Genomic DNA, 20,392 nt, shown 5'->3' with positions numbered 1-20,392 from the left:
TATACTAAAATATGAGCCATTTGTTACCAAAGGAATGTTCATTTAAAATATAAAAGCAGGGCTTCCCTGGTGGCGCAGTGGTTAAGAATCCGCCTGCCAATGCAGGGGACACGGGTTCAAGCCCTGGACTGGGAAGATCCCACATGCCACGGAACAACTAAGCCTGTGCGCCACAACTACTGAGCCTGCGCTCTAGAGCCTGCGAGCCACAACTACTGAGCCCACGTGCCACAACTACTGAAGCCCATGCGCCTAGAGCCCATGCTCCGCATCAAGAGAAGCCACTGCAATGAGAAGCCCACGCACCACAGCGAAGACCCAGCGCAGCCAAAAATAAATAAATAATTTATAGGAAAAAAAAAGAATGTCACCATATGTCACAAGATCTTGAACTTGTCATATCACCTCTCCAGATCTGAGTTTTCTTCTCTGTAAAATGAAGAGTTGGTGTCCATCCCCAAATACTAATTACTATTCATTTTGCCTCCAATTAGCGCCTTCCACTCCAGGCACACCGCTGTCACTCCAGTCTTAACATCACCCCATACCTTCACGCTATCACGTGTCTCTTCTCTGGCTTCCCAGACCCCAACCTCCCCAGCTCCTCCTCTGTCTGCCCCTCCCACCCCCAACTCACCCTGGAAATGACATTCAGACTTTTATAAGAACACAAGCTTCACGGGGCTCAGGGACCTCCTCTCTTTAGTTCACTGCTGTGTCCCCAGTGTCCAGAGCAATGCTTAGTGCCTAATGGGTACTTATGCTGGTTAGTTTTATATATCAACGTGGCAAGGCAATAGTGTCCAGTTGCTAGCTCAAACACCAGTCTAGATATGGCTGTGAAGTTTTCTTTTTTAAGATGAAATTAATGTTTAAACCAGTAGACTTTGAGTAAAGCAAATTACCCTCCATAATACGGGTGGGCCTCATCGAATCAGTTTAAGGCCTTAAGAAAAAAGACTGAGTACCCCTGAAGAGGAAAGAATTCTGCCTCCAGACTCAAGACTTCAACATCAACTCCTGTCAGAATTTCTAGCCTGCTGACCAGCTCTGCAAATTTCAGATTTAGCATCCCCAGTTCCTTCAATCTCAATCTCTCTCTCTCTCTCTCCTCTCTCTCTCTCTATCTACCTACCTACCTACCTATCTGTACATACATACACACACACACATGCAAATCCTATTGGTTCTCTTTTTCTGGAGCACCCTGACTTATACACTACTCAGTAAAGATTTATCAAATCTTACAAATGCTTTTAACCTATACAATAAAACACTGTTTCATGCTAAAAACAAAAAACAAAAAAAAACAAAAAACCTCTCAGAATATATTAGACTCTGGGGGCTTCCCTGGTGGTGCAGTGGTTAAGAATCCGCCCATCAATGCAGGGGACACGGCTTCAAGCCCTGGCCCGGGAAGATCCCACATGCTGTGGAGCAACTAAGCCAGTGAGCCACAACTACTGAGCCTGCGCTCTAGAGCCCGTGGGCCACAACTACTGAGCCCATGTGCCACAACTACTGAAGCCTGCGTGCCTAGAGCCCATGCTCTGCAACAAGAGAAACCACCGCAGTGAGAAGCCCGTGCACCACAATGAAGAGTAGCTCCCGCTCGTCACAACTAGAGAAAGCCCGCGTGCAGCAACGAAGACCCAACGCAACCAAAAATAAGTAAAATAAAATAAATTAATTAATTTAAAAAAAGCAAAGCGTAAGATTTTACGGTTGGAGAAAAGTCCCAGTATGCAGTCTCATACCTTTCTCTCTTCTGTCCACACTAGGTGATTTTTTTTTTCAATTCCACAGTCTTAACTTCATCTCCATACTGATGACTTCTAAGTTATACCACTAGTCCATACCTCTCCCATGAACTTAACCCTCCCACCGCTTATTCAACCTCTCTAACTTGGACATCCAAGAGGCATCTCAAATGTAACATGTTCAAAATCAAACTTTTGATTTCCCCCACCAATTTTGCTTCTTTTTTTTTCTTATACCCCACATCAATCTGTGGCAAATCGAGTAGACTGTTCTTTCAAGTTAGGTTCTCATAGCTTCTTATTACCTTCCTTGTTATTATCCCTGGCCAAACTGCCATTGGCTCTCACAAAGACACCTGCGAATTAAATGGTTTCCCAGGGACTTCCCTGGTGGTCCAGTGGTTAAGACTCCACGCTCTCAATGTGAGGGGCATGGGTTCAATCCCTGGTCGGGGAACTAAGATCCCACATGCCCCATGGCGTGGCCAAAAATAAATAAATAAATAAATAAATAATAAAATAAAATATACTTTAAAAAAAAGAAAAAAGAAAAAAATAAATGGTTTCCCAATTTCTACTCTTACCTCCTTATAGTCAATTTTTCAGGTAGGCTGTTAGGGGGTTGCCAAAGTAATCCTTTCAAAATGTAAATCAGATCAATGTCTTCCATCCCTCTTAGAAAAAAATCCGTGGTCCAGGAAGTCTGGCCTACCTGATCTTCCCTTGGCTACCTCTCCACCTCATTTCCCACTTCCCCTCACTCTAGCCTCCCTGGCCGTCTTGTTGTTCCTCTAAAATGCCAAGTACACTTCTGTCTCAGGGCCTTTGCACTTCCCCCAGATACCCATATGGCTCTGCTCAGATGTCATTTCTTTCAAAAGAACTTATCCCACTACCTCCATCACTTTATTCTTTCCCCTATTGTAGCTTTCTTCTTAGCACTCGTGACACTACCTGAATATTTATATATTTGTTTGTTACCTGAGATGTAAGTGCTAATGAGAAAGGGACATTCTGTTGTTCACTGTGGTATTGCCAATGCCTAGAAAAGAGCCTGGCACATAGTAATCCCTCAATATTTAATAAATCAATATGTTCTTACTATTAGTAGTCCAAGTTATTTGGTAAATATTAAGTTAAATGGATTCCTTTACTGAAGGACTTTAATTTCCGATGTCAATCTCTAATAGGAGGAAACGGTATATGATGTTTCTCAAACTTTTTTAGTTATGGAACTTTTTTTTTTTGAAGCAGGGCGCCTTTATGATCTTGGGAAACTAATGCTGTAAGGAACAGAGTCCAGAAACTGCTGTAGTAGAGCATGATTTCCTACAGTGCCTTGTAGGTTTAAATAATTGAGTACTTTGTGCTGATTTACAGCAATATCAGGAAGGTAAAGGCTGTAATTTCTGACCCACTTTAAATTACACACAGGCATAATTTCATACTGCATTTCTGCTAACTCATTTTACAATGTCTCATTTTAGCCACAAATATATGGTCACCAGGAACATTTTTTAAATGTTTTGACTAATGAAAAAAATCTTGTTCCACTTGGCAATAAATATGTGAATTAATTATACACATAAATGTGTATAAACATAATACGTATAGCAGATTAATAGATATATATGAGACACTGATAGTCTTTCTCTTTTTTCCCCCAATTTTTCTACACCATTATCTTTTCCAAAAGTTGCCAAAATTAGATACTATAGACTAATTTCTTTTTTTCTTTAAATGCCATGTTGTATTCTTTGCTTTTTGTTTATAAGTAACTCAAACTCTTTTCTTTTAATTAATTAATTAATTAATTTTTTGGCTGCCATGGGTCTTCATTGCTGCATGCGGGCCTTCTCCAGCTGCGGCAAGTGGGGGCCACTCCCCGCGGCACTGCGCAGGCCTCTCATAGGTGGCCTCTCATGTTGCAGAGCACAGGCCCCAGGCACGCAGGCTTCAGCAGCTGTGGTGCACGGGCTTACCTGCTCCGCGGCACATGGGATCCTCCCGGACCAGGGCTTGAACCCGCGTCCCCTGCATTGGCAGGCGGACTCCTAACCACTGCACCACCAGGGAAGCCCCCTCAAACTCTTTATATTTTTCTCTCTGAAAAAAGTAAACTCAATTGCTTTTTACTTATATTGTTTATTTTGTTCTCTATGAATTACTAGCATTAGCTATGAAAGAGGTTCCCTACATTTAACAAAAGACAAAAGCTCTGCACTGATAATGTTTCTTAAACTTACACAAGCACCATAATGGCAAAAATAGAATTTTTCCCCCTATGCTTTATTATATAGTTAGGAAGGCTTGTACAGAAGTAAAAACCTCTAATTACAATTCATTTCGCTATTGGGCCATCAATGAGGCAAAAATGTTGTTTTCTGGGCCTTGTCTGAAACTGACAAATGAATGCATTAAAAAGAACCAAAACTAAATACTGTTTCTTTTTAGGCAGGTACAAATGAAGAGCCAAAGGAAATACGTGCTCATGAGATCAAAATTCTTTTATTAGTACTTATATAACACTCATTAAATCAGGTTAGTCACTTGGTCAAATGTTGTGTCAATAAATCATTTTGGAATTAATTAATGAAAACTGAATTATATATTTTAAGAATATTGTGGCAGACTGTAAGATGAATAGCCCTGCATAAATTATGCTTCCATCTCTCCATACCTGTGGGCAGTCCCTTCCCACACTAAGTCTGGGCTTGCCTACATGGTTCATTTTGCCAGTGGGATGTTAGCAAATGTGAATCAGGCAGAGGTCTGCAAAGCTTTGTGTGTGGGGCCTCTTCCCTCTCTCCCGGATTTTGGAATTCTCTCACTGTTTTTATGCTACCCACACCCTGTTGAAACCCTGAGATGATCAGAGCCTCATGAGTGACCTCAGGAGACACCAAAAGAAGAACTGCCCAGCTGATCCAAGTCCAAACTACTGACTCAGAGAATGTGAGAAAATAAAATGGCTGAGTTTTAGAGTGGTTTGTTAGGTAGCAATAGATAATGGATAAAACACAAAATTGTATTGCTGGCAGGTACTTATTATTACTTTCCAGGCTGTTCAGTGACTAGGAAATCATTACTTAGTGGGGCACCTGCTTAATGAAAAATAGGAATATGCAACTATCAAAACTCCAGCTTCTGTTACCATTTCTTTATTTTACAATTACAAAAGTGTTATATTGATTACATCCACATTAAGTGACCTTAGAGTGTATTCTCTTAACTGGGTAAATATTCCCCTTAAAAGTTAAAATGTATGTGGAAGTGCCTGGCACTGTAAAGTATTTAGAATATGTAGATGTAAAACAAATTTCCTTCTCAAAATCCTTCTTAAGCTTTTCATTGCCTGGAAAACAGTTCTTAGCATGCATGTCTGAATTTAAAAAGTATCAAAATCAACTATAATTCAATAAAAAGTTAAAAGAAGTATCAAAATCATGAAATTATACTATTTATGTGATGGTCCATCCAAACATTGGCATATGAGACCTGTCCAAATGAAAGATTCCAAAATTTAAAAAGGGCATATTATAACAGTATGAAGTAAGAATGTTAAATTCTAGAATACAGTTTTTCTCAGCCAAAATAAAATTGGTATTAAACAATTTAAATTCAGTGTTCCTAAGCCCTAATCAGCTTTTCCCTGTACTTAAGTGGACCCTAATATTCATATGGGTCAATTTATTTGCATGTGGACCATTTTAGTAGCTGTACAAAAGTCTTCTCCATTAAACCAGGTCTTCCTCCAGTGTTTGCTACTCCAGTGCAAGACACACAACCACTGGAAATCTAGTAATTACCTATAACAATTCTCACTTCCTTACCTTCTCTCTCCCTCCCTTAGTGACCAAGTCCTGTTAATTTTACCTCCTTACTGTCTTTCAACCACCCTCTTCTTTCCATCTCACTCCTTGCCACCCTAACCCGGGCTTATCATTCTCTTTCCTGGACCGCAACAATCACTGCCTAGTCTCCTTGCATTACTCTTACCTCTACTCCTCCTCTACCAAACCTCTTCTATTCACAATACTCAGAGTGATTTTTCTGAAGTGTGAAATCAGGCTCATGCTTAAAGTATGTTGATGGCTTCCCAATGTCCTTTGAACAAAACTAAAATCCTTAATCATTTGTTACCTCATAAACATAAATTCAAAACAAACTCTAGATCCCTCTTTCCCTTTGTTTCCTTATCATTAATAACCTGACTTTTCATGCCCTTTGGTAAATTATGATCATATATACCTTCTCGGTGTAGGACCTGCCACTCTCCTGCAATCCAGGCCTTCCTGGATGCATACAAGATAGTGTAGCGCGTCACAACCGTCTCTGGGCCATCAGGAGGTTTCCAAGAAACCAGGGCAGTGTCATCCTCTATCAATGTCACTTTCACTCCAACTGGTGGGCCTGCTGGTGCTGTGCACACATGTAGAAAATATTGTATTAGGAGAAAATGGTCATTAAGTACTCAAATACCTGGACAGGCACAGATAAGAGTTTAAAAAACTAGAAACTACTATAAAAACATCTCAAAATCACAGCTTTTACAGCTCATTAGTGACAATATCAAAATACGATTTTTCTCTTCTTTATCTGAAAACTCATTTCATTTTTATAATGTTTAAAACATTAAAAATATATAAAGGAGGTGGTAGATTCCTAGATGAGGAACTACTAAGTCAAAGGTTGTCAGCATTTTTAGGGCTCTTTATATTGTTTTGCCACATGGACAACTAGAAAGGTTTACAGTTCCACCAGGGCACCTGTGCATTACTCACTCTATTAGGTACTGAAGCTAAACTACATTTCTTACTAAAATGCATAGAATGTATATTTAATCTGATCTAGGAAGCCACTCAAGAAATACTTCTGAGACTGAAACATTCAGTTACTCTCCAAATCATTGTAAATCAGTGAGTTTATAGAACAGACTTTACCTTATATCTACCTTACCTTATATCTTATCTACCTTTACCTTATATCTATCTTAGACTAATACCTTATATTTATGAAAGGTAGTGAAGTCTTGGGATTTTAGTGGAGCCCATGTTCAATATGAGCTAAAGGTGTGAAGAGCTGGTTTTAGGCACTACCTCACATATGGAATATTGCCAAAACCATAGCAAAACAGCCCAATGCTCACTTAAATAAATATCCTTTGTTTTCTCTCAGCATCATTAAAATAGAGCTGCAATGGTCCTTACAGACCATCTACACCTTCACCATCATTCTAGAGAAAAGGAAATGCATGGAGAGATATACCATGTTCTTGGATTGGAAGAATTAATATTGTGAAAATGACTATACTACCCAAAGCAATCTACAGATTCAATGCAATCCCTATCAAATTACCAATGGCATATTTCACAGAATTAGAACAAAAAATTTTACAATTTGTGTGGAAACACAAAAGACCCCAAAGAGCCAAAGCGATCTTGAGAAAGAAAAATGGAGCTGGAGGAATCAGGCTCCCTGACTTCAGACTATACTACAAAGCTACAGTAATCAAGACAGTATGGTACTGGCACAAAAATGGAAATATAAATCAACAGAACAAGATAGAAAGCCCAGAGATAAACCCACACACCTATGGTCACCTAATCTATGACAAAGGAGGCAAGAATATAAAATGGAGAAAAGACAGCCTCTTCAATAAGTGGAGCTGAGAAAACTGGACAGCTACATATAAAAGAATGAAATTAGAACACTCCCTAACACCTAAACACAAAAAGGATTAAAGACCTAAATGTAAGGCCGGACACTATAAAACTTTTAGAGGAAAACATAGGCAGAACACTCTTTGACATAAATTGCAGCAAGATCTTTTTTGACCCATCTCCTAGAGTAATGAAAATAAAAACAAAAAAAAACAAATGGGACCTAATTAAACTTAAAAGCTTTTGCACAGCAAAGGAAACCATAAACAAGACGAAAAGACAACCCTCAGAATGGGAGAAGATATTTGCAAACAAGGTAACTGACAAGGGATTCATATCCAAAGTATACAAAAGCTCATGCAGCTCAATATCAAAAAAACAAAAACAAAAAAAACACAACCCAATCAAAAAATGGGCAGAAGAACTAAATACACATTCCTCCAAAGAAGACATATGGATGGCCAAGAGGCACATGAAAAGATGCTCAACATTGCTAATTATTAGAGAAGTGCAAATCAAAACTACAATGAGGTATCACCTCACACTGGTCAGAATAGCCATATTCAAAAAATCTACAAACAATAAATGCTGGAGAGGGTGTTGAGAAAAGGGAACCCTCTTACACTGTTGGTGGGAATGTAAATTGATACAGCCACTATGGAGAACAGTATGGAGGTTCCTTAAAAAACTAAAAATAGAACTATCATATGACCCAGCAATCCCACTCCTGGGCATGTACCTGGAGAAAACCATAACTCAAAATATACATGCACCACAATGTTCACTGCAGCATTGTTTACAATAGCCAGGACACGGAAGCAACCTAAATGTCCATCAACAGAGGAATGGATAAAGAAGATGTGGTATATATACACAATGGAATATTACTCAGCTATTAAAAGGAATGAAATTGTGCCATTTGCAAAGACGTGGATGGACCCAGAGACTGTCATACAGAGTGAAGTAAGTCAGAAAGAGAAAAACAAATATCGCATAATATCGCTTATATATGGAATCTAAAAAAATGATACAGATGAACTTATTTGCAAAGCAGAAATAGAGACACAGATGTAGAGAACAAATGTATGGATACCAGGGGTGGGGGGGGTTGGATGAATTAGGACATGGGGACCGACATATATACACTATTGATACTATGTATAAAGTAGATAACTAATGAGAACCTACTGTATATAGCTGTATATATACAGCTATATACTGTATATATACAGGGAACTCTACTCAGTGCTCTGTGGTGACCTAAATGGGAAGGAAATCCAAAAAAGAGGGGATATATGTATACATACAGCTGATTCACTTTGCTGTACAGCAGAAACTAACACAACATTGTAAAGCAACTATACTCCAATAAAAATTAATTTTTAAAAAAAGGAAATGCAGGTTTAGAGACATGAAATATTTTAGCAACTGCCGTTGGTAAGCTACAGAATTGGTGCTCAATCAGGTATCATCTATACTGCACTATGCACAGCATCAAGCTACTGTTCACGTTAGATTTTAATGTGGGCTCCTAACATCATTAAATATGTTACTCACTTTCTTCCATTTTAAATTACTTGGGTGCAGCCTTGCACAGCACACCTGTTCTTAGAAAATGTAGCACCCCCTAAAGAGACCCTAAATTTAAGCCCACTTGCTTGTGCAATACATTGAGAAGAAAAATATTTTTACTGTAATAAAGGAAAAGAAACTTCAAAAGTTAAGAAACAAAATAAATACATACACGTAGACTGGTAGGTGGCAAGCAGGGTAGTATCTTCTTCAAAGTGACGTGTGTGTGTGTGTGTGTGTGTGTATGTGTGTGTGTGTGTGTGTGTATAATACGTAGATAAAACCCACAGGGGAGCTGCTTTCTTTACCTTCTGGAAGTGTAGAGTGGTAGACAACGGGGCTCCAGGGACTGGAAAGTTGATCCACATGCAGTCGAACAGCAAATTCATATTTGGTGTTTGGTTCTAGACCTTGCACCAACATGTGAGTTTCTGATCTATAATGAGTAATAAAGTAGTTAATGCTGGTAGCACATTGTTTCTAAAAGATTGTCAGTATTTCCAATTAATACAGGTTACTGTTATTATTTATTACCTCCTCATTTTCTTTAAAAAAATTTTTTTAGATTAAAAAGCAATCTAATTTGATTATTAAAATGCTACATTGGGTATTATAGAAATAAGCCTAAAAACTGCCTCTTTGAGAGGAAACTAGGAAATTAACAGTATAGAAATGGCCCAAATCAAAGGGATTTCTTCTGAAATACTTAAGTCAAATCACTCTTTTAAAGTATAATGATGGGCATCTTTCTAACTATAACCTAGCAAACAGAATAACTAGCTTTATTTTTTGATGCCAGCATGAAAATTGACTTGTTTCCTTCTTTCAATATGCTAAGTTTAGCTACTTGAAAGTCATCATATTGATAGTTTCTTGTCTAATCTTGTTGCATGAGGCTGGGGAAACAACAACAAAGAATCATTTATGAAAATTAAATTTCAAAATAAATGCGGTTTTCAGAACTGAATATGGTAAAGATGCAAAATCCCCCGCCCTAACATAAGTAAGATAAGTTCTGAGACAAATGCTTACAGCTGAAGCTCAAGTTGGCCCAAGATAGTAAAGAAGGAAGTGTGAGTGGGGAGGAGAGCAAAGAAAACCACCATTAATAGAAGCTACATACGTTTGAAGGTATAAAACCAAAGAAGCATTCTGCAGGCCAACAGGGTTGCAGCGGATGGTGTAGTTAATTATTTGTGCAGTGGTGAACGCAGGTCTCCTCCAGTGCAGGAAGATGGCAGATGAGGTGTTGGCCTTCGCATAGAGATGGTGGGGTGGTGGCGGGGGAGGAACCATGCGATCACGAACAGCTATTGAAAAAGACAATGTTAGCTTACCACATGGCGTAACATTTAACGTAGAAAGTGGTAAAATCGTAACACCCCACCCTTTAGCTCTTTCTTCCACCAGAGGTTCAGAGTGGTCTAGAGATGTATCATTCAAACCTGAGCGACTCTTCCGTAAGTTAGATAAGGAATCAATTATCAATACTTAGAATGTAAGACAGAAGCACAGAGAAGTCAAGCTACCAGCCGAAGACATTCAGAAAGCCAGCAGTAGACTTAAAACTAGACTGACATCCTCTTTAGTAGCAATAAAACCAAACAGCTCTCAGTAGCAATAAAACTGAATAGCAACTGGAAGGAAATAATTAGCCTCAAGGTTAAAGGAGATAAAAGAAAACTTAGTATTTGTAGGTATTCAGGGTTATTTTCCCAGTTAAATTTTTTTTTAAATTTTATTTAATTAATTTATTTATTTTTGCTGCGTTGGGTCTTCATTGCTGCATGTGGGCTTTCTCTAGTTGCGGCGAGCGGGGGCTACTCTTCGTTGCGGTGCGCAGGCTTCTCAGTGCGGTGGCTTCTCTTGCTGTGAAGCGTGGGCTCTAGGCACGTGGGCTTCAGTAGTTGTGGCACGCAGGCTGCGTAGCTTGTGGCTCGTGGGCTCTAGAGCACAGGCTCAGTAGTTGTGGTGCACGGGCTTAGTTGCTCCGTGGCATGTGGGATCTTCCCAGACCAGGGCTCGAACCCGTGTCCCCTGCATTGGCAGGCGGATTCTTAACCACTGCACCACAAGGGGAGTCCCCATAGTTAAATTTCTAATGGTCTCTTCCTTGCAAAACTAAAATAGGTTCTTATAATGAAATACATCTCACTTAGATATTTACTGAGTATGTACTTGTTCAAGATACTATGTTAGGTATCCTGGAGGATGTGAAAGTAATAAAACCACCAAGGTATCCAAGTAGTAATGACACTTAAATTTAAAGAAGGAAGAAGAGAAAAAAAGAGTATGAGTCTTACACTGTGCAACAAGCTACTGTAACTCTTACTTACACACGCATCCCGGAGTACTGACTGTTTGATCTGCCTGGTAGCCATCTTCTATGTTGTTGTAAGCCAGCAATCTCACATGATACTTTCTTCTCGGGTCTATAAAGAAACCAACAGGTAATAATTAGGCCCAGCCCTCTAGATAGGAACAAAGGTTCTACAGCCTTTCTAGATTTTGGTTTAAAAACCTTCTGAATGCATAAGAGCTCTAAGTAAAATGAAAATTTTCTCTCTCCTTGTTCTACACAGTGACTCAGCAGTTCGCCTTATTATGACGTTGCTATTGTGACTATCTACCAATTAATAAAATTTTATTTTATTTAACCTTATTACAAACAATAACATTACCACCACTGTTCTTCCTCCTCTTCCTCAACTGACCAGACATAGATTCTTGATTTTAAAAGCCTCGGGCTGCCTGATGGATTCCTTACAAGTGGTTATGCTACATAGAAGTTTTCTGTTTAGTTACTTGAGGGTAGTTAACTTAAAAGCATGGAAATCAAACTGAGATTGTTTTCCCCCTAAAAGGTAAGAAGAATTACAGCTGTCATTCTTTAGTACCTTTGAAAATGTTTATAACCACGTATTATTTAAGTTTATTTCACCGCGTGCCCTTTTCCACAAACCTACATTTTCAGTTGAGAGCTAAATTTATCAAGAAAGATGAGTTGGAGCTCCCTCTACTGGTGTTCATTAACTAACACAATACAGAAACTGAAGTCCATCCCATACGTATTAAATCAAAAATTTTTTTCAGGTTTTTGAGAAATTAAGTGGTTACAATTTTAAATAATATAGCTTAGAAGATATTCAAGAAGTTTAATGATATAAATACGTTTAAATGTAAGTGCTTATGATAACATTTAACTATAAAGTAATACTTGCTTAGGGCAAAAATAAAACTATTCAGAAATAATGTATTCTTTTTTCTCCCCCCAGCTTCATTAAGGTATAGTTGACCTTAAATAAAGGTTGTATATATTTAAGGTATATAACTTGATGTTTGATATAGGCATACACTGTGAAATGATCACTACAATCAAGTGAATTAAAAGACCCACCACTTCACTAGTTACTATTTGTGTGTGTGTATGTGTGTGGTGAAAACATTTAAGATCTATACACTTAGTAAATTTCAAGTATACAATACACCTTTGATAACTATAGTCATGCTGTACATCAGATCTCCAGAACTTACTCATCCTGCATAACTGAAACTTTGTACCCATCTCCCCATTTCCCCCACTCCTGGCAACCACCATTCTACTTTCTGCTTCTATGAGTTTAACTATTTTAGATTCCATATATAAATGAGATCATGTAGTATTTGTCTTTCTGGCTTATCTCACTTGGCATAATGTACTCTAGGTTCATTTATGTCGTGCAAACGGCAGGATTTCCCTCTTTTTAAAAGTTGAATAACATTCCATTGTATATATATGCCCCATTTTCTTTATCCATTCACCTGTTAACAGGCATTTAGGTTGTTTTCACGATAACTCTCTGAGGTACTGATCTCATTTCCTTTTGATATATACTCAGAAGTGGGATTGCTGGATCATACGCTAAGTCTATTTCTAATTTTAATGCATTTCTGTATTATACTTCTCTAAATAATAATAAAACAAACACATAAATAAATCCAAGGGAATTTCACAAGGGAAAGCAATCATCCTTAATAGATATATCAAATAGGAAAAAAACCCCTTAGAATAATATAATAAAAATAATTCTAGATTGAATTCAAACATTTAATATCCAAAAACAAGATGTAAAGTTTATTAAATTCTCCAATGTAATTTAAGAATTTGTATAAATATTTTTGAAACTGATGTATTTTAATATTAAAATGCATTAAAAGGATGTCCTAAAATATAAAATTTTTATTTCTATCTGTTTTGACAAAATTACACAAGAAGAAAAATTTATACAACTTAGAACATTTCTGTATTTTCTAGACAGAAAGATGGGAAGACTAACAACATTTGACCATCCTATAGAAAATGTTTTTTAGATACATTATCTTATTTGAGCATCACAAAACCCTGTAAGATATATGTTATTCCCATTTTATAAACTGTGGTAAAAAGGTATTAACTAGCATGTCCAATGTCACACAAAGCGGAACCAGGAACTTGTGGCTATTTCTCTGACAAAGTACAGGGCCTTTAAATTTACACAAATACATGTGCCTTTGTCACAGCAAGTATGTCTCCTTATAATGAATTTTAACATAGAAATATTTTCAATTTATAAAATAATTATCAGAAAACATAACCACATTTGAATTTCATCACTGAAATGATTTCTAACGTTCAGCACTGAAATTCTAAGATTCAAAAGGTTTCTGTTCAGATCAATGGCTACTTCATTTGAATCTGTTTTCTTTTTTCTTTCCTCTTATTGCTGAACTCATTAGTCAACTGAATCCTGAGTTCCGTATCTCAAATACTCCTTCTGAATGGGTATAAATGAAATTCAAGTGGATCTCTGCAGAAGTTCTTCAGACATATTTCTTTATTCTGTCTCTATTCAATTAGAAGAGTACTTTTAGGAAAGCCTCCTGAGTGTGATAAGGTGTTACACCAGGAATTAGGAGATACAGAAAAGGAAGAATGAAACAGAATTTGCCCACAGTAACTCACATTCTCAGGGAACCACACAAAGATACAGCAAACTCTCGTAGAAAGCTGATTTTGATGAGGGTTATCATTAGAGGTGGAGAGATTAATCTTTTTTCCACTGTGCAAACAATCAGTCAATACTTCATAAATACTTCTCTGGAATGGTTATTTATTTTTAGCCCTAAAATTGATTTTTTTCCCTTCTTCCTCTTTCAAAAAATGAGCTGCTTACACTAAATTTTAAATCCAGAATTAACCTTTTTGTTGTTGTTGTTGATCAGACAGAAGCAGCTTACATGTCCTAAGAAGATGGGAGAACAGAGTTGGTTCCTCAACATGGCCAGCACCTGGCTATTACCCACTCAGCACAGACGCCAGCAAACCCAACACAAGAAGAGGCAGCTCTTCTGACGCCCACCTGGAGATCATCCACGTAGCCAGAGCAACAGTCTCCAATGCTGGGCTCCTTCCCCCTGCTAGTTTATGTGAGGTCAGGAAGAGGCAAACCATCAGGCAGGCAAATAGAGTACACTGGGTGCACGAGATTCCTTTCTATCCACACAAAAAAAGTAAAACATGAACCAGGATAATTGGAAATTATTTTAGTAGAAAAAAAATAAAATTATAGGACATACTGGTAGGAAAAATAATGTAAAGGAAAGGGAAAAATCCATTCACCTTTGTTCACATGTGATCTACTCTTCATGCTCTATGAAGAATCTATCTTAAAAAATAAAAAGTGCCACTACGGATAAAAGCCTTTATACACACTTTACATTCTTGTGGCTTCATCAAAGATGTATATATTCTGATGTCTAGTGAGTTGTGAAGTCTGAACAAGTCCTCTGTCCTATATGTTACATTGATTCCCTTTCGTATGGACTCTCTGGTGTCAATTCATGCTTGAACTTACAATAAACATTTCGTCACACTAAAAAAAAAAAAAAAAGGTGCCAGGTTGGGGGCCAAGCTGAGCTGTGGGTCACCTGCATTTGCCATGTACTCCTCTCTCTTAGGCTTTAAAAATGAGTCCAATTTCAAAATCTCGTCACTGTATTATTTTGGTTTGTGAATCCAGAGACCCCAGAAAAACCTGGCTCATTATTGTTCATCAATTTGCTAGAAATTCAATTTCATCTACTTTTGTAAATTTAAGAGGGGACCCAAGGACCAGAGCCCTCACATAATGTTAAGATGAGCATTACCAGGCAATAAAAGTTACCAGCTAGGAAAGGAAACAGAGAACAGCTGCACAATTAACAAAATTAAGGATACAGAGTAAAAAAAAAAAAATTTAGGACCAATATGTTAAGTACAGTTAAATGCACAAATAATGTACCACAGCAAAGTAGCACAAGTCTTAAAACTCTACAGTTCTGCAAAGACCCTCTGACGCGTAAGGGACAAAGCAGACACTCAGGATCAGCGCTGTGAAATGCCACAGGGAGCCAGTTCCCAGGGCCTGTTACAGCCTTTCTTGAGTCAAGCACTGCCTCGTATGTGGTGCTTGGTTACACAAGACTCAGCAGATTTAGGCTATGTGGTTTAGGGGGAAACCAGCAGAGTCAGGAAGAGCAGCCACAAAGGACAGTGCAAGCCTCCTCAAAACCCAGTAAGGGAAGGAGAATGAGAGAGAGGGGAGAGAGCTGGTCCCAGTTCCTTCAAAACTCAAGACAAGGAGCATAAAAACCACTCCTCAACAAGGCCAATTTTTATTTTTTAACATCTTTATTGGAGTATAATTGCTTCACAATGTTGTGTTAGTTTCTGCTGTATGACAAAGTGAATCAGCTATACATATACATATATCCCCATATCCCCTCCCTCTTGTGTCTCCCTCCCACCCTCCCTATCCCACCCCTCTAGGTGGTCACAAAGCACCGAGCTGATCTCCCTGTGCTATGTGGCTGCTTCCCACTAGCTATCTATTTTACGTTTGGTAGTGTATACATGTCCATGCCACTCTCTCACTTCGTCCCAGCTTACGCTTCCCCCTCCCCGTGTCCTCAAGTCCATTCTCTACCTCTGAGTCTTTACTCCTGTCCTGCCCCTAGGTTCTTCAGAACCATTTTTTTTTTAGATTCCATATATATGTGTTAGCATACAGTACTTGTTTTTCTCCTTCTGACTTACTTCACTCTGTAGGACAGACTCTAGGTCCATCCACCTCACTACAAATAACTCAATTTCGTTTCTTTTTATGGCTAAGTGATATTCCATTGTATATATGTGCCACATCTTCTTTATCCATTCACATCTGTCGATGGACACTTAGGCTGCTTCCATGTCCTGGCTACTGTAAACAGTGCTGCAATGAACACTGTGGTACATGACTCTTTTTGAATTATGGTTTTCTCAGGGAATATGCCCAGTAGTGGGATTGCTGGGTCATATGGTAATTCTATTTTTAGTTTTTTAAGGAACCTCCATACTGTTCTCCATAGTGGCTGTATCAATTTACATTCCCACCAACAGTGCACGAGGGTTCCCTTCTCACTACACCCTCTCCAGCATTTATTGTTTGTAGATTTTTTGATGATGACCATTCTGACCAGTGTGAGGTGATACCTCATTGTAGTTTTGATTTGCATTTCTCTAATGATTAGTGATGCTGAGCATCCTTTCTTGTGTTTGTTGGCAATCTGTATATCTTCTTTGTAGAAATGTCTATTTAGGTGTTCTGCCCATTTTTGGATTGGGTTGTTTCTTTTTTTGATATTGAGCTGCATGAGCTGCTTGTATATTTTGGAGATTAATCCTTTGTCAGTTGCTTCGTTTGCAAACATTTTCTCCCATTCTGAGAGTTGTCTTTTCGTCTTGCTTATGGTTTCCTTTGCTGTACAAAAGCTTTTAAGTTTCATTAGGTCCCATTTGTTTATTTTTGTTATTTCCCTTTCTCTAGGAGGTGGGTCAAAAAGGATCTTGCTGTCATTTATGTCAGAGAGTGTTCTATGTTTTCCTTTAAGAGTTTTATAGTGTCTGGCCTTAAATTTAGGTCTTTAATCCATTTTAAGTTTATTTTTGAATATGGTGTTAGGGAGTGTTGTAACTTCATTCTTTTACATGTAGCTGTACAGTTTTCCCAGCACCACTTATTGAAGAGGCTGTCTTTTCTCCATTGTATATTCTTGCCTCCTTTATCAAAAATAAGGTGACCACATGTGCATGGGTTTATCTTTGGGCTTTCTATCCTGTTCCATTGATCTATATTTCTGTTTTTGTGCGAATACCATACTGTCTTGATTACTGTAGCTTTGTAGTATAGTCCGAAGTCAGGGAGCCTGATTGCTCCAGCTCTGTTTTTCTTTCTCAAGATTGCTTTGGCTATTCGGGTTCTTTTGTGTTTCCATACAGATCATGCAATTTTTTTGTTCTAGTTCTGTGAAAAATGCCATTGGTAGTTTGATAGGGATTGCAGTGAATCTGTAGATTGCTTTGGGTAGTAGAGTCACTTTCATGATGTTGATTCTTCCAATCCAAGAACATGGTATATCTCTCCATCTGTTTGTATCATCTTTAATTTCTTTCATCAGTGTCTTATAGTTTTCTGCATACAGGTATTTTGTCTCCTCAGGTAGATTTATTCCTAGGTATTTTTCTCTTTTTGTTGCAATGGTAAATGGGAGTGTTTCCTTAACTTCTCTTTCAGATTTTTCGTCATTAGTGTATAGGAATGCAAGAGATTTCTGTGCATTAGTTTTGTATCCTGCTACTTTACCAAATTCATTGACTAGCTCTAGTAGTTTTCTGGTAGCATCTTTAGGATTCTCTATGTATAGTATCATGTCATCTGCAAACAGTGACAGTTTTACTTCTTTTCCAATTTGGATTCTTTTATTTCTTTTTCTTCTCTGATTGCTGTGAGGGCTAATTTCTTAATGGTCTCGAGGGTGATAGGTAGCATTTGGTTTCTGGTTAAACTTGCTTAAAGATTTAGCAATATATAAAGATGAAGGGTCAGGAAAGAAGGCCCAAATTAATTTAACACACATCTGACTAAACCTTTTGATACGTAACTCTGGAGTGTCAGTTTAAGTTCATGTGATCGAGGTCTCAGCCAAATTAACCTGTCTTTCTTTATTAGGGAGTCAACCTGTGGCCAAAAATGAAGCTCTCCCTCCTGAAACATTACTATGGCTATACCCTTTACCTTTCTCCACTGGCTCTAGGACCTGCCTCACCATCTTCCCCTTCTGTTTCATTCTCACTACCAGTTCTTCTACTTGAGTTTGTTTCACATAAGAAGGAATCAGAACCAGAAGTCTGGTTGGCCAAGAAGGAGTCCACAGGTATCAAATACACATTTATCAAGTACCTACTAAAAGTCAGGCACTGTATGGAAGACTCAAGCATTAGAAAGCTGTAACTCTTGCTTTTAGTTTCAATCTACCAAAGGGGACAGACTGGGAAATGAAGACATTGTATGTATTGTTTACCAACTGTGTATCCTTGGGTAAGTTTCTTAGTTTTCTAAGCCTCAATTATTTTCATTTGGAAAATACAGATGTAATCCCTTACAGGGATTTTAACAGTATTAAATGAAACCATGCCTATTAAGGACTTTGTACAGTAGCTCCTATAATTAGTAAACACAACATTACTGTTGTTTTTGTTATGTGAGTAAAGTTGCCTGGGAGAACAGAAAAGGCACTGCCAAAACTACGCTGCACTTAAGTTTGGGAATCGTCTTTGTGAAGGCAAATGAGTAGGAAGGTTGTTCACTCATACATGCAAGGTCTAGAATCCAGAATATCAGCAAATTTGCAATTAGCAGACACTGAAGCTGAGCTCTAACTACTCTCTATCCTCATTAACATTCCCTGGTTCATAGGGAATGAGGCAAAAGCTCTCAAGTGTGTGTCTGAGTTGTATACATGATTGAAGGAGCTGTGTTTTGTGTTTATGGCCACGAAGAATGCTTGCTGTTTTGGCAACCATGTCACATGGAGTATAATCCTCTCAGTGTCAAATCCACCTTCACCCACGTCTTCCATATTAATCGAATAAGCTATCATCTGCTAACAAAGAAACAACCTGATGATGATAAATGCTTTGGAAAGCAACTTAATAGGTTTCTTTCCTAATGGAAGAACAGTAGATGGTTTCACAAAAACAAAATATGGAAAAGTTTGAGGACTAGCATTAGATACAGCAAGCAGATGGACACAACAAACTAATTTATTGTTAATTATATCCAGTTTTAACAATTAGGTGTTTATTACCTTCAGTGACAACAACTCAGAACAAGAAGAACAAAGATCAATAAAATGAGAGTCCCTGTAATGCCAAGGTCTTTTAAAGATGCACACAGATTAAAACTGATCAAGAACCTGTCTTAATTCCATTCTAAAAGCATATGATTTAACAACAGTGAATTAACTGTATCTTTATGCAAAATCTTAAGTAACCTACTAAAATTTTTGGTACAATATACCCATTTTTCACTGCAACGTGCTTCCAAACACCACAAAACAACAAAAAAACCCATGCCTTCTTCCAGGGTTTTACCTGACTAACTTGCGTTTCTCTTCTCTATCACTAGATGGCATCTGTGTGCCTGTAAGAAGAGTGATGACTCATCTAGCTACTAAGGCGAGAGCTATTCAGATATCAGCTGAAACTGATGAATGAGCAATTGAAAACAGGTATGCATGAACTAGGGCGACTACTTTAGTTTCACCAATTAAAGATTTCATGAAATGCAAAGCTGTAAAAGGGAGAAGGGCTGCCTTGGATCAGCGTTTGTCATACATAGAAATATTTCACATGAACTTTAAAAACCCTGTGAGTAAGGTACTGTTTTTGTCACCTGTCCCATACAGAGGAGGATGCTGAGACAAGCAGAAGTAAGATAACTTTCCCAATGACTCAGCACTACTAAGAACCTAAGAGACGGTTTAGCATGAGGGTTAAGGGCTGAGATGTCAGACCCAGACTCCCTGGATTCCAATTCTAGCTTGGTCAATACTGTGTAACTTGGGAAGTTATTTTCTCTTCTTTACCTTGGTTAAAATCACCTGTAAGAGGGATACGATGATGATAAAGCATCTGTCTCTTGAGGTGATGGGAGGATGATACAAATTGATTCACATAAAGTGCTTAAAGTAGTACCAGTGTATGATAATAACATCAATAATAATAATAACCTACCAATAAAAATAATATACAGATAGAAATATCAGTAGTAATAATATAATTATTAGAAGCATCTCACAACTCCTAATCCCTCCTCCCTCTCATGTAGAAGGGCAGGATGGTGTAATGGTGAAAGGATAGACCCTGGAACCAGACTACTTGGGTTTGCATTGAGTTTCCTCTTCTATAAAATGGGGATTAAATGAGTTTATATATATAAAATGCTTAGGGCTTCCCTGGTGGCACAGTGGTTAAGAATCCGCCTGCCAATGCAGGAGACACGGGTTTGAGCCCTGGTCCAG

At 38.1% G+C, this 20,392-nt stretch overlaps 1 protein-coding gene across 1 annotated transcript in view; it reads right to left on the bottom strand.

Annotated features, from left to right (window-relative positions):
* PRTG (protogenin) overlaps positions 1–20,392 on the bottom strand; it is a 122,522-nt gene that overhangs the window by 8,611 nt on the left and 93,519 nt on the right. The window contains exons 12-15 of the mRNA XM_061182092.1: positions 11,332–11,427; positions 10,119–10,305; positions 9,304–9,431; positions 6,012–6,182 (exon numbers count right to left, since the gene is read on the bottom strand). Coding sequence (XP_061038075.1) covers positions 6,012–6,182; positions 9,304–9,431; positions 10,119–10,305; positions 11,332–11,427 — 582 coding nt within the window. The remainder of the gene's footprint in view (positions 1–6,011; positions 6,183–9,303; positions 9,432–10,118; positions 10,306–11,331; positions 11,428–20,392) is intronic.

This window comes from Eubalaena glacialis, chromosome 2 (assembly GCF_028564815.1).
Source record: "Eubalaena glacialis isolate mEubGla1 chromosome 2, mEubGla1.1.hap2.+ XY, whole genome shotgun sequence".
NCBI lineage: Eukaryota > Metazoa > Chordata > Mammalia > Artiodactyla > Balaenidae > Eubalaena > Eubalaena glacialis.
Note: the sequence above shows the minus strand (reverse complement) of the source record. Positions and strands in the feature narration are given on the sequence as shown.